The sequence below is a fragment of the Phaethon aethereus genome (assembly GCF_964289735.1).
Source record: "Phaethon aethereus genome assembly, chromosome: 1".
NCBI classification, from domain to species: domain Eukaryota; kingdom Metazoa; phylum Chordata; class Aves; order Phaethontiformes; family Phaethontidae; genus Phaethon; species Phaethon aethereus.
In genome coordinates, this window is record NC_138575.1 from 112,973,102 (window position 1) to 112,988,199 (window position 15,098).

A 15,098-nucleotide genomic window follows, 5' to 3' on the forward strand; every position below is an offset into this window, starting at 1 on the left:
CAGTTGACAATTTCACTAAATTTGCCAGAGAACAGAGGCTTCAAAACTAATATACTCCTGTAAACTTTTTTTTTTTAAATAGGTATCTGAGGATAGAAGTAAATTTCTTTGTAGCTCAGTAAGGAAAATACTGTTAGAAATTTACACACTTTTAACAACTGGAATAATTTGGGAAATAAAACTTGTAACTTTCTGACCCTTGGTCCTTTCACCAGTGTCGTGGTTTAGCCCCAGCCGGCAACTAAGCACCACGCAGCCGCTCGCTCACTCTCCCTCCCACAGCGGGACGGGGGAGAGAATTAGGAAAAACCTCGTGGGTTGAGATAAACACGGTTTAATAGGACAGAAAGAAAGAAGGGAACAATAATGATAATACCAACAAAGGAATGTATAAGAACAAGTGATGCCCAATACAGAAATTGCTCACCACCCCGTGATCGACAGCCCGTCCCCGAGCAGCGATTTCCGCCCCCCCGGCCAACTCCAGTTTATGTACTGGGCATGACGTCGTATGGTAGGGAATATCTCTTTGGCCAGTCTGGGTCAGCTGTCCCGGCTGTGTCCCCTCCCAGCTCCCCGTGCACCCCCAGCCTGCTCGCTGGCAGGCCAGCACAAGAAGCTGGACTGTCCTTGACGGCTCAGCAACAACCCAAAACATCAGCACATTATCAACAGTTCCTCATCCCAAATCCAAAACACGGTCTCACACTGGCTTCTGTGAGGAAAACCAGCTCTATCCTGGCTGAAACCAGGACAGTATCCACCCCTTATTCCATACCATTTACGTCATGCCCAGGTCCTATACTTTTCAATACATTCCAATTATTCATTATTACTCTTCCTGTCCTTTAATATATACACACAGATATCACTCTCTTAGTCCATGGGCCATCACTTAAAATGTCTATAGAGTTCAGTCAGTCCATGACTCTGGGCTTCATCCATCATAGCAGTCTCTCAGGGCAGGGGAGATGGTATGTGGTGTTGGATTGTCATCTGGCACGGTCCATGTCCATGATCTGCAGGTCGAAGATGTCGATCTCGAGGGATTTGTTGGGCGCAAGCTGCTGAAGCCAGTTCTGGTTTCATCACTGCTGCACGTTGCTTGGTTTCAGTGAAGCTCATTCTTCATCAGTCTGGGTGATTCTTACTATAATACCATTGATATGGTAGATAGCAGCCATAGTAGTAATGTCATTCTGAACAATTAACATAATACAATTCAAATCATTGACTGTTTTCACCCAAAATCAAGTCTCCTTGAGGTACACATCGGACTTCCCCATCCTTCCGCATTACCCACCAAGTGCACCCAGGTCCCTGGGCAAAGGCAATCCCACGAATGGGTTTGCCTTTTCCTAATGCAGGAGTAACCCAGACTGTCTTCCCCAGCATGTTTCTCACATGCACCACAGGGACTTTATCCCCTTCTACAGTACGTAGAAGTTTTGATTGGGCAGGGCCGGCTCTATTAGTAGATCCCCTAGTGTTGACTAACCAGGTGGCTTTGGCTAAATGTTTATCCCAATTTTTGAATGTCCCATCACCCATTGCTCTCAGTGTAGTCTTTAACAGTCCGTTGTATCGTTCAATTTTTCCGGAAGCTGGTGCATGATAGGGGATATGATACACCCACTCAATGCCGTGCTCTTTGGCCCAGGTGTCTATGAGGTTGTTTCGGAAATGAGTCCCATTGTCTGACTCAATTCTTTCGGGGGTGCCATGTCGCCATAAGACTTGCTTTTCAAGGCCCAGGATAGTGTTCCGGGCGGTGGCATGGGGCACAGGGTATGTTTCCAGCCATCCGGTGGTTGCTTCCACCATGGTAAGCACATAGCGCTTGCCTTGGCGAGTTTGTGGAAGTGTGATATAGTCAATCTGCCAGGCCTCCCCATATTTATATTTCAACCATCGTCCTTCATACCAGAGAGGCTTTAACCGCTTGGCTTGTTTGATCGCAGCACACGTTTCACATTCATGGATAACCTGTGCAATAGCATCCATGGTCAGGTCCACCCCTCGATCCCGAGCCCATCTATATGTTGCATCTCTTCCCTGATGGCCTGAGGTGTCATGGGCCCACCGAGCTATAAATAATTCACCCTTATGTTGCCAGTCCAGATCCACCTGAGCCACTTCAATCTTAGCAGCCTGATCCACCTGATGGTTGTTTTGATGTTCTTCGGTGGCCCGACTCTTGGGTACGTGAGCATCTACGTGACGTACTTTTATGACGAGATTCTCTAGTCGGGCAGCAATATCTTGCCACAATTCAGCAGCCCAGATGGGCTTGCCTCTGCGTTGCCAGTTGCTCTGCTTCCATTGCTGCAGCCACCCCCATAGAGCATTTGCTACCATCCATGAGTCAGTATAAAGATAGAGTACTGGCCATTTTTCTCGTTCAGCAATATCTAAAGCCAGCTGGATGGCTTTCACCTCCGCAAACTGACTTGATTCACCTTGTCCTTCAGCCACTTCTGCAACTCGTCGTATAGGGCTCCATACAGCAGCTTTCCACCTTCGATGTTTGCCTACAATACGACAGGACCCATCAGTAAACAGGGCATATTGCCTTTCGTTCTCTGGCAGTTCATTATATGGTGGAGCCTCTTCAGCACGCGCCACCTCCTCTTCCGGTGATATTCCAAAATCTTTGCCTTCTGGCCAGTCCATGATCACTTCCAAGATTCCCGGGCGATTAAGATTTCCTATTCGAGCCCGCTGTGTAATAAGTGCGACCCACTTACTCCACGTAGCATCAGTCGCATGATGCGTAGAGGGGACCCTCCCTTTGAACATCCAGCCCAGCACCGGCAGTCGGGGTGCCAGGAGGAGCTGTGCTTCAGTACCAACCACTTCTGAGGCAGCTCGAACTCCTTCATATGCCGCCAGTATCTCCTTTTCAGTTGGAGTATAGCGGGACTCAGATCCCCTATATCCTCGACTCCAAAACCCTAGAGGTTGACCTCGAGTCTCTCCTGGTGCCTTCTGCCAGAGACTCCAGGTAGGGCCATTCTCCCCGCCTGCCGTGTAGAGCACATTTTTAACATCTTGTCCTGCCCGGACTGGCCCAAGGGCTACGGCATGAACTATCTCCTGTTTGATTTGTTCGAAGGCTTGTCGTTGCTCAGGGCCCCATTTAAAATCGTTCTTCTTCCGGGTCACTTGATAAAGAGGGCTTACAATCAGACTGTAATTTGGAATATGCATTCTCCAGAAACCCACAACGCCCAGAAATGCTTGTGTTTCTTTTTTGCTAGTTGGTGGAGACATAGCTGTTATTTTGTTGATCACATCCGTTGGGATCTGTCGACGTCCATCTTGCCATTTTATTCCTAAAAACTGGATCTCTTGTGCAGGTCCCTTGACTTTACTTTGCTTTATAGCAAAACCAGCTTTCAGAAGGACTTGAATTATTTTCTTCCCTTTCTCGAAAACTTCTTCTGCTGTGTTGCCCCATATGATGATGTCATCAATGTATTGCAGATGCTCTGGAGCTTCACCCTGTTCCAGTGCAGTTTTTATCAGCCCATGGCAAATGGTAGGGCTGTGTTTCCACCCCTGGGGAAGTCGATTCCAGGTGTATTGGACACCTCTCCAAGTGAAAGCAAACTGTGGCCTGCACTCTGCCGCCAAAGGGATCGAGAAAAACGCGTTAGCAATATCAATGGTGGCGTACCACGTGGCTGCCTTTGACTCCAGTTCATATTGAAGTTCTAGCATGTCCGGCACAGCAGCGCTCAGTGGCGGCGTGACTTCATTTAGGCCACGATAGTCTACTGTCAGTCTCCACTCTCCATTAGACTTTCGCACTGGCCATATGGGGCTGTTGAAGGGTGAGTGAGTCTTGCTGATCACTCCTTGGCTCTCCAGCCGACGAATCAGCTCATGGATGGGGATCAGGGAGTCTCTGTTGGTGCGATATTGCCGCCGGTGCACTGTTGTGGTAGCGATCGGCACCTGTTGTTCTTTGACCCTGAGCAACCCCACCACAGAAGGGTCCTCTGAGAGACCAGGCAAGGTGGACAGCTGTTTAATTTCTTCCGTCTCCAAGGCAGCTATACCAAAAGCCCACCGGTACCCTTTTGGGTCCTTGAAATACCCTCTGCTGAGGTAGTCTATGCCCAGGATGCACGGAGCCTCTGGGCCAGTCACAATGGGGTGCTTCTGCCACTCATTCCCAGTTAGGCTCACTTCGGCCTCCAGCACAGTCAGCTGTTGGGATCCCCCTGTCACTCCAGAAATACAGATGGGTTCTGCCCCTATATGGCTTGATGGCATCAGGGTACATTGTGCACCGGTGTCCACTAAAGCCTTATATTCCTGTGGGTCTGATGTGCCAGGCCATCTAATCCACACAGTCCAATAAACTCGGTTGTCCCTCTCCTCCGCCTGGCTGGAGGCAGGGCCCCTCTAATCCTGCTCATAGTACTCGTTACCCACTTCTTGTAAATAGGAATCAGAAGTCCCTTCAAGAGGATCAGAGGTGAGATCAGCTCTTCTATTCTTTCTGGGAAGCTGCCCACTGGAAAGCGGAGCGACGATTTTCCTCGAGGAACCTGAACCCCCTTTTGTAATTGTTTTTCCTTGCAGCTCGCGTACTCGTGCCTCTAGGGTCGAGGTAGGTTTTCCATCCCACCTCCTCATGTCCTCTCCGTAGTCACGCAATTGAAACCACAGGGTGGCTCGTGGTGTGTATCCTCTATATCTTCTCTCTTGAACAGAAGAGCGCTTACTCCTAATGGCTGAGACACTGGTCCGTATGGGTGGAGGGTAGGGCATATCCTCTTTGAATTGCCGGAACTCTCGGGACAGTTTCTCTATAGCAGAGACGCAGGCCCGTAGGGAGGAAGAGAGACTTTCTTCGTATTGCCGGAGTTGGCCAGCCAATTCATCCACCGTTGGTCTCTCTCCGTCCTTCCAGGCCATTACTGCTAATGAGTTGGCATATGATGATGGTGCACTCCGTACAAACTTCCGCCACATAGGTTGCGTGCAATTGACTTCATCTGGATCTTTGGATGATTGTCCATTGTCCAAGTCACCATAAATCACTTCCAGCACCGCTAGCTCCCTCAGGTACTGGATACCTTTCTCCATGGTGGTCCACTTGCCTGGGTGACATAGAACATCTTCCTTGAAGGGATACCTTTCCTTCACACCCGACAGGAGTCGTCTCCAGAGGCTGAGGACTTGTGCACCTTTTCCAATTGCTTTGTCAATGCCCCCTTCCCTAGAAAGGGATCCCAGCTGCTTGGCTTCCCTACCCTCTAATTCCAGGCTACTGGCCCCATTATCCCAGCATCGGAGCAGCCAGGTGACAATGTGCTCACCTGGACGACGGCTGAAATCCTTTCGCATATCTCGCAATTCACTCAGGGATAGAGATCGGGTAGTTACCGTCTCTTTTATAAGTTCTTCCTCTTCCTCCTCTTCAAGCGATGACTCGCTCTCTTCCCTCTTCCGTGCTTGTGATGGCCCTGCTTCAGAGCACTCTGCCTCCTCACTCTCTTCCTCTGGCTCCTTCTTAGCAGGATCTTCCTCCTCCCTTACTAAACGAGCTGACTTCCGCTTCCAAGATTTCTTCTTTTGTACAGGGGCAACTGATACCGGGATGGGCTGGTCCTCTGGTTCAGCTGCAACAGTTTGAGTAGCTACAGTGCCCGCCGTGGGGGTTGGAGTAGTGACAGTGCCTGCTACAGACGTTGGAGTAGTCACAGTGCCTGCCACATTGCCATCAGACCCAGAGAGCCCCTCTCCCCTTTGCATAGTGTTAAATAGGGTTCGGTAGGCATGGGCCAGGCCCCAGCACATGGCAATGATTTGTGTCTCCTTGGAGCTGCCAGGCTGACAGCATACTTCTTCCAGATATTCTGCTAGTTTATCAGGATTCTGCACTTGTTCGGGAGTGAAGCTCCAAAACACCGGAGGTGCCCACCGCCCCAGGCATTTGCCCATGCTGTTCCACACGCCCTGCCATTCATAACTATCCAGCCTTGGGACAGATCTCCGGGTGATATTCTTAAATTGCTTGCTAACCTTAGACAAAACTGAAACCATGTTCCCCAGAAGTAGCAATAGAGGTATTTTAACCAGCCAAGGGTGTTCAAAATACTGAAAAATTATTGTGATGAAGGAGGAAATGTTATGATAGAGGGTATCAAAGGTACCATTCTGCATTTCCTCCATAAAAAACCTTTCAGAGGCAGAAGTATAATTGCTAATCGTCTCCACAAGACTGTAGCCAAAATACAGTAATGGCTTTAGTACAGAGCTCAGATGATACCACATTAAGCTCAAGGTCAGTGCTCTAAAAACAAAATTCACAGGCGAGACATTACTAATCATTGCAGAGTACAGCAGCCCGCAGAAACCAACACCGATCCTTAACATGTACAGCAAAGACGAGAGCATGATGCAAATCAAACTGATATTGTGACCTGCAACCGTTATTATCTCAAGCCTCGGGCCCCACGTTGGGCGCCAAAAAAGGACTGTCGTGGTTTAGCCCCAGCCGGCAACTAAGCACCACGCAGCCGCTCGCTCACTCTCCCTCCCACAGTGGGACGGGGGAGAGAATTAGGAAAAACCTCGTGGGTTGAGATAAACACAGTTTAATAGGACAGAAAGAAAGAAGGGAACAATAATGATAATACCAACAAAGGAATGTATAAGAACAAGTGATGCCCAATACAGAAATTGCTCACCACCCCGTGATCGACAGCCCGTCCCCGAGCAGCGATTTCCGCCCCCCCGGCCAACTCCAGTTTATGTACTGGGCATGACGTCGTATGGTAGGGAATATCTCTTTGGCCAGTCTGGGTCAGCTGTCCCGGCTGTGTCCCCTCCCAGCTCCCCGTGCACCCCCAGCCTGCTCGCTGGCAGGCCAGCACAAGAAGCTGGACTGTCCTTGACGGCTCAGCAACAACCCAAAACATCAGCACATTATCAACAGTTCCTCATCCCAAATCCAAAACACGGTCTCACACTGGCTTCTGTGAGGAAAACCAGCTCTATCCTGGCTGAAACCAGGACAACCAGCTTGGATAGCAACAATAAATTTAAACCAAAAAAGGAAAAAGAAAAGCATAGAAGGAGTTTGAAGATATTTACAAAGGCAAAATTTCCATTCCAGGGACCATAATGGGTACCTTATTTGTACAACTTTGTGCATTACAAGATGCCTTAGTCTATATCTATAGCTTTGACTGGTTGGGTTTTTAGTTAAATCTAAAATGAAGAACAAAATTCAGTAGTCAAAAAAGAAAGCCTCGAGGATGTTAGCCTCCTTGCAGCACTGATCGTATTCCCAAGGCAAGGAATTTGCCTTGTGAAGTTACCTATATCATTTTCTCACAGGCTGAAGGATATTATTCCAAAATCAGAACTTGAAAATTAAGACTTTCTGACTTTTGTTGAGTCATAATTCTGAGCAAAAGAGTAAAGCCAAGTCTTCGGCATGTATTGCTGTATTGGAAGATTAATTTTATTTTTAATTTTCTGAAGTTCTGAAGAGGGTAGAGAGAAGAGATGAAATGTGTCTTTGAGATCTCATGCTTTGAAAACAGGAGCTGGTACCAATCAGTCAGATAAATTAATATCCAAATCTTCAGAAAGATGATAGCCCCCACAAAACCTACTTGCTTTTGTTTTGTAAGCTAGTACTAGAGTGTGCTGAGTAAGAGCATTTCTCATCAAATCCTGGAGATGAACTTTCATGTAAGTGGTAGGGCATGTTCTTGCTGTAGGCTAAATATAGCTGTTTGTGCTCTGTTCCCTGCAAAGACTAATGGCTTTTACATGAACAGGGATAGAAATTGCTTATTAAAATTGATAGAACTTATTTGATATGAATCAGAGAGACAAAAAGTCTTACATTATCAGTACCATTGGATATAGGCAAAAAAATAATTATTTTTTATAAAATGTAATTCTTACAGTACAGCTATCACAGAAATTAACTACCACTGAATACTAGAAAAGCAGTAGAATGCTCGAATAAATAATAGTAGTCAGAGCTACTTGGTATTCACAGAATTTCTGCTTCAAAAGGAATTGATTTTTTTTTTACCTTGTGAATTTAAGTTTTTTTATTTTTTTGAATGTTATGAGAAAAACAGAAAATTGGCACAGATGTTGAATGTGATGTGCTAAATTTGAGGTGTGTTACGAAAAACCCTAAAAGATTCAAATCCTAAAACCTGAAAAATCCTTTGATTTTGGGTAGCATTTAAATTCTGCACATTTTGATCATAAATTTGTGGAAAGTGATAATGATTTATCCACCGCTTACCCTTCTCTTCAGACTGTGAGCTCTCTAGGGTAAGATGCACACCCCAATATATTTATGCTAGATATGGACAAGATAGGACAAATTGTCCTCTACACTGATTTTAACCTTAAATAAATTCTTTTAAAGCTTAAATAATTATAACAACGGACTGATATAATACAGTTTAAATGAAAAATGGGGGGCTTAACAGTTTTCATCTACTTCCATTACAATTTCTTAAAATTAACTTTTTAAAGTAAATTAAGATGTAACCAAGGTTATCGTTCATACTACACAAGATTTTCTATATTTCAAGTTCTTTTGAAGTCTCTTTTGAAACAGTAGCCTAACACTGATATTAGTCACTATCCATATAATTACTGTGTCACTGTAGCTGCAAAAAAAATTAATATACAGTGAAGAAGATTAAGATGTTTAAACATACACTATACTGCATAAACCTGACTGCTTCATCTGCCAAAAAGTGAACTTTGAACATAAATATTCTTAAAAAATATATATGCAAACTTCATATATTGTACTGGATTAGATCCAGACGTACTGTGTAGACTTGAATGTCTAAGAAGTTGCAAGGTTTGAAAAGCAACTTTGTTTTGTTCCCACCCTAGTATTAAAGTCAATACCTAATTACACAGCTGCCTCTTCTAGTTGCATTGGTCATTCGTATTTCAATTGGACTTACGTTCATATTATTGATGCCACTTGTCCATCCTGGACTCCTATGATAATTCAGGAACAAGATAAACTTATTGGCAAGAAGAAACAGCTAAACAAGTTTCTCTCTTCTTCATTACCATGCATGATCTGAACCTTCTTTTTATGTAATTGTTGACTTTTTTTACAGTTTCTTCTTTCAGCCTATGGGCTGGTGTTTGTTGTTGCTTCAAATATACACTGTTTCTGATAGGAGTTGCATTGTAGTTTCCTGAGTTCAAAGTACCTCCAGCATGAAAGACACATGAAAGATTTAGATATTTAGGTTGGGCTTGGCTGAATAATTTTTAATCATGTGGGGAAACAAACACATGCTTCAGGTTAAGTGCTTAAAGAAATTGTTTTATCATTAGACCAAAGAGTTTACCAATTTGGCTACTGTGGAGAATCACATGTTGATGCTATTAAGGTACACCTTTTCTATGGTTTCAGTACTTTATTGTCCAAATTTGTCCAGAACACTTCAATTGTTACAATTTCATCCACACTTTATTCATAATTTGATGTTTCTGTTAGAATCATGTCTTTCAAGTGATTGTCTTTGGCACAATGTAAATATTAAATTAATTATTTTTTCTCTTTTTTCTTTCTTACTGTCACTTTTTTCCTTTTGATACTTTATTTTTCATGTTTGATTAAATTTTTCACTTTTTTTCTCAAATTTACTTCTTTTCCACACTCTTGATTTTCTGTAACAATTCTTATCCACACAGATAGATGCTGTGAAGCTACTAGACATGAAAATGGAGGCCAGTCCCTGCAGCTGAATGCTGCTGGTTTCTCTTTCATTGTATTCATAAGTTTCTGGTGCATGTTTTGATGCTGTTGATAAGGCAAGCAATATGTTCTCTTCCTTTTCCTCTTAATTTTATATTTGCAGGAAAATAAACACAGACCTGTGTAAAAAATTGTGATTTCCTGTAGTTCTTCTAAAGTTTCCACTCCTAGTTAAGATCCTAAATAGTGTAATTACTTCAGTCTATGCATGCAAAATCTTCATCTGGCCTTTTGGAAACATTGTAAGTTCTGTGACAAATTCAACAGATGATGCTTGGCTCTTTTGTCTGACAGAAGCTGGAGAATGTGAATTATTGAATTTGATCAATGTGATTTGACTCTATTTTCTCAACTATATTTTGATTATAAGAAATCTATGCGTAGACCTTACCATTGTGAGTTGCACGGCTTTCCAGGTACACCATCAATTGGTCTTTCATGAAAGCTTTTTGATTCTCTATTAATCCTTTTCACGGAGTTATGCTTATACTAGCTCTTTCCATGATGTACTTAAAACTTTATCCTTGATATAGACATGTTTTGTACTTTCTAGTGGATTTTAACAAACATTTCTTCCCTAATTTATAATCTATGAATTTCTTTAGTTCAGTATTTAGTTCAGTATATACTTTTTCTGTGCCTCTCTGCAGCCATGCCTCAGCACATAACATAGGCCTCTGCCCACCAAACTCACTTATCATGACTAACAGTGCCACATTCCATTTCATGGCATTTGTTGGATTTGAAGACCCAGGGGGCTCAATTTCGACCTTTAGTAAAGAATGGTAAAATTAGGTTTCCCAACTTTACACGTTAAAAGAATGGCTCACAACCTCTTCAACTAAAACAAAGTATACAAAACCTCAGAAAAATGTTCACTTAGTAAAAGTCCACACAGACATTTTACTGCATCTATTTGATTTTAGAATTTATGTAGTTGACTAAGTTTATAGTTCATTCCTCTCTTGCATACAGAATAACCCAAGAAATGAATATACTTTAGAGCCAAGGCAGAAATAAATATTTATTTAAGGTACTTCCCTTCAATGTTTAGTAAACATAACAAAGGTAATAAAATAACGGTACATGTTCATTTTTTTTCCCCCTTATAGTTCATTTCTTTCAGGTTTTAATACCATTGTCTTATAGCTTTGAATTTATTTGGTCAAATTTAAGATTTTATGTGTCTTCACTAGGGTAAGGGATATTCTTATTTCTTGGAAATAGCAATTATGGTCAGTTTTGTTAGATTCAGTTTATTCTTGGAAGTCTTTACTTTAAAACATCATTAATAAAGCCTCTTGTCATCTAAAGCAAATAATAATTATTTTAGAAAACTGGCTTATGTCACAAGTAAGATGTCTTCAGAATGCATGCATGTAAATCTGAAGACTTAATTTATTGACAGAAATAGTTTGTTTTTTTTTTTAATTAACGTATTTATTATAGTGAAGTAGCTGGAATTCAAGCGAATGCCATTCTAAAAATGTTGGCTTTATTGTGATCTGTAGAAAATCTCTCACTGTGTTAAATGGGACCACTATTTCATCCACGGCCCTTGCCACTGTTTTTTAACACCTTAACCTAATGCTGTGCCATTAGTTTGAACTGAATTACATTGATATGTGCCTGGCATATATAGTGAAGAAATAGAATTTCTATTCTAATATTTTAAGAGTCGAAACTTTGGGTTCCCAGTCAAAGCCAGTTGGGTGAAAGCCTGTTTTTCCATGCACAAGCAATGTGAATATGCATTGACTTTGTTATTTAGTTTTGTAAGTGTTATTCTTAGAAAACAAACTATTTATTTGGTTAATGCTTAAGTGCTTATTGAACCTACAGACAATAATTAACAAAGGATGGGGATCTTAACATTAAGCTATCTTTTTTAATGAAACTTTTCTCTTTAACTGTGATATAGATGATTTACGACTGCTAGCTACACATAACAGTTATCAAAAACTTTCAGGTGTAAGAACACATTTTCAGTTGAGTATAATTCTGACAAGTGCTATTGCTTATCCTAAATTTTTATCGGGGGAGAATCACCATGGGCAGAAACTTTTGCAAGAGGCTTTGTTTTTTTCTAACCATTTCTAAAATCCAGATAGGGAAAATGTTATTCTCATTATTGGCACTTTTTCCCCTGTGGTAATAAAAGCTGCAAATAAAAAACCTGCAAGTACATCTCTACTTATGATCAGAGACCTGACATTTGGCAAATATGTAGTAAGTTGATTCTGCTTGTATTCCCAAGGGGAAAAAAAAATCCCTGCAAGTCTCACCTCATTAGCAGCCTTTGAAAATTCCAGTTCACAACTGGTCACTAGGAAATTGTATGATCTTCACTGAGTGTGCTTGAGCACAAGCACACCACAGTCTACTCCCAGGAGCTCTTACAGTTCGCGGGAGCACACTGAGTGGTGCATAAACACTGGGGCTCCTTGTTGGACCAGGGGACCAGCAAATTCTTTTGAGAGGCAGTTGCCAGCAGTCATGTCCCTTCTGCATTCTGCATTCTGATCGCATTGTAAGACAGGGACTGGGTGCATATAAGGAAACAGAATTTTCTCTTGTGGACACAACAGAGACAGAGTGCTGTTCTGAATAATAAAGAAAAACAAATTGCAGATAAAATCACAACTAGTGAGTACCTGCTACTGGATTTAAAAGGTCTTGCATAAAACTTAGATGGTCTCATAGAATGAAACATAACATAGGGTCTCATTAAGCTTGCACAAACAGTCCAACTCTGATATTTCCTTATTTTGCAGCATTTTTCTAATCTCCTAAAATTTGAAACCTTAAAGCTGTTCTACTAAACATTTTATTACATATTTTACTTGTCATGTACTTGTCTCTGTTCTTACTTTTTTAATAAAGCAATACAGGTATCTATAAAAGTAGAAAAATGAACATTTCTAAATCATTTTCCTACTTTGGTTAAACGTTTGAAGTACTCTTTACCAGTTATAAATTTATTATCTTAACAAGTCATTCTAACATTGCAGATAGGCATGTGAGAAGACAAGATAGGAACTAGGGCACATAGACTGATCAACTGTGAACTCTGCAAACATATTGTGAAAGAGCTAATGAAAAGCCTCGAGAAATTTTAGCAGCTAAATATACATTATAAATGACAAGTTGGCTTTTTTCCTCAGTGTCACAATGCCATTGGGTTAAAGAGACAAATTTGGATCACATCTTTTTTCCAACTGATAGTAGCTTCAGCTGGAAACTACATAGGTTTCCCCTGTTAAATGAGAGAAATTTTAGGTCTGCTCCAATTTATAGTCTTCTGCACTATGCATTTTGAGGTTAGCAGGTAGTTTGAATATGATCCTTTTCTTTTGGCCCTACCCTTCCCTTCAACATCCAAAGAGGGTGAGTTAAGCCAATAAAATAGGGATTCTGTGACAATAGAGCCAGACAGTTCTGGGCAGTGTCCCAAAACCTCTGTAATGAGAAAGAAAAAGAGGAAGAGAATATTGCCCTTGGGTTGTCTTGTATCTCCTGAGATGAATAACTAGTACAGTTTTGTTTGTATTTCTCTTTAAGAAATTTTCATAATTCTATCTTTAAAAACAGTGAGAACAAGTTTATTTTACAATATTTTATACAATCTGTAGGGAGATACAGAAGATTTTTAAATCTTGTCTTCCTATAGATGAGAATGAGGAAAAAGGGAAAAGAGACATTTGCAAATTAAATTGTAATTGTTAGGTATAGGCTGAACACCTTTAAAAATGTAGTTTAAACTGTATTAAAATGATAAATATGTCTTCACAAATTGAATTTAATATTCTGCTGTCATTAGTACTTAAATATTAGATAAGTAAATTTATTCATTTAAATGTAGTAATTGTAAAAGGGATTTTAGGTCTTATGATTGACGGTGTAAAATGATACTATTTTTTCAACATTGTCACATATTTTGAAATGCTAATATTCAACTGTCTATAAGGCTGAATTCCTAAATTATATTTTACACTGAACTTATGCCTTAAATTCAAACTGATGGCACAGAAACTTAAAAAGGATAATAATTATTCTGTGATATGGCAGTATATCTCTAAGGAAGAGTAGTTCTTAAATGTTTTGATTTACAACCTTTTGAGTCTAAGGCTGGCTTTTTTCCTCATCAGATTTCACTTGTTGTCTTTCTTGTTCCAGAGTTTTGACATATTCCTAACATTTGCCAATTGTGCACGAATCAAAGTATTTACATAATACAACTTCAAATGTGATCCTCCATTTATTACAGTAGGGTTAGAATATAAATTGCTCTCTGGATAAATTGGAAAAATATTGCCCAGAAAAAGACACTGCATACATTGGAAATAAAATATATCCATCTGTGTGGTTTTATGAGGTGTATAAAGCATACTATTACCAAGCCACAAAATTTTGCAATGGAAGTGTAAGGCCAAGCACTGATGTAAAAAAAATATGATGTGCATATGAAAAATAGATATTTAAAAGATAAACAGATATTATGGTTTAAGTAAATAAGTAACTGTATGACCAATACTCAATTAGATTCCTGGGCCTTACCACATATTATCTTTACAGCATGCAAGCCTCATTCACTAAATGTAATAGCTCCATTCGTGCATGTAAATGTAAAGTTAGTTAATTAAACCTAACAAAACAATTTTATTTTTTTTAAAAGAGGTAATGGAGACTCATACACAATTTATGATTGTGCTAATAGTCTCCAGTCTTCGTATGTTGATGATTTCTAATTGCTCATTTTTTCAGGATTTTTAGGAGAAAATGAAAAAACTCTTACTTTTAGGAAATAGTTTGAACAATATCAAGATAAATGTATCTTCTGAGGTCTATAATGACATCACTGAAACCTTTTCTACATCTGGAGCTCATTTCAGCTTATCACGTTGTACTTCATCCATCCCATTTCTCCAGGCATATAAGGAATCTTCAGTTTTCCTTTGGTACACATTTATCTGGCTTAATGTATAAGTGAGGGAAACGCACAGGGAAAATCCTATTCCTTGTAATGCCAATGACAACATCGTAATAAAGCCAGTGGTGTCAAATATCAAGCATAGAGGATCTACCAACTTTGCCTCTTTAGAAACAGTAGCTGTATGGAAGGTGTATGCTTGAGAGCTCTGTTACTTTTAGATGTTTTACAAGAACAAGATCAAGCAACTGAGGTAGGATTTTTATATGGTCTAAAGTCTGGAGAAATTACAGTAGTAATTCTTGCCACCATAGTACCTCCTATGAAATTCTTATTAAAATTTCTGAATATTTATTTTATGTTTAACATTTTTGTAGAGGCAAT

General features: G+C 40.7%; 1 protein-coding gene across 3 annotated transcripts in view; it reads left to right on the forward strand.

Moving 5' to 3' along the window:
* The window catches only part of NCAM2 (neural cell adhesion molecule 2), a gene marked incomplete at its 3' end in the record, with an annotated part of 311,617 nt that overhangs the window by 276,319 nt on the left and 20,200 nt on the right, over positions 1-15,098 (forward strand). The window contains exon 16 of one of the 3 annotated variants that reach the window (XM_081997217.1): positions 9,721-10,070. The exons of the other annotated variants lie outside the window; for them this stretch is intronic. Coding sequence (XP_081853343.1) covers positions 9,721-9,827 — 107 coding nt within the window. Of the gene's footprint in view, positions 1-9,720; positions 10,071-15,098 lie in introns of those variants that run through there. 3 annotated transcript variants of the gene reach the window in all.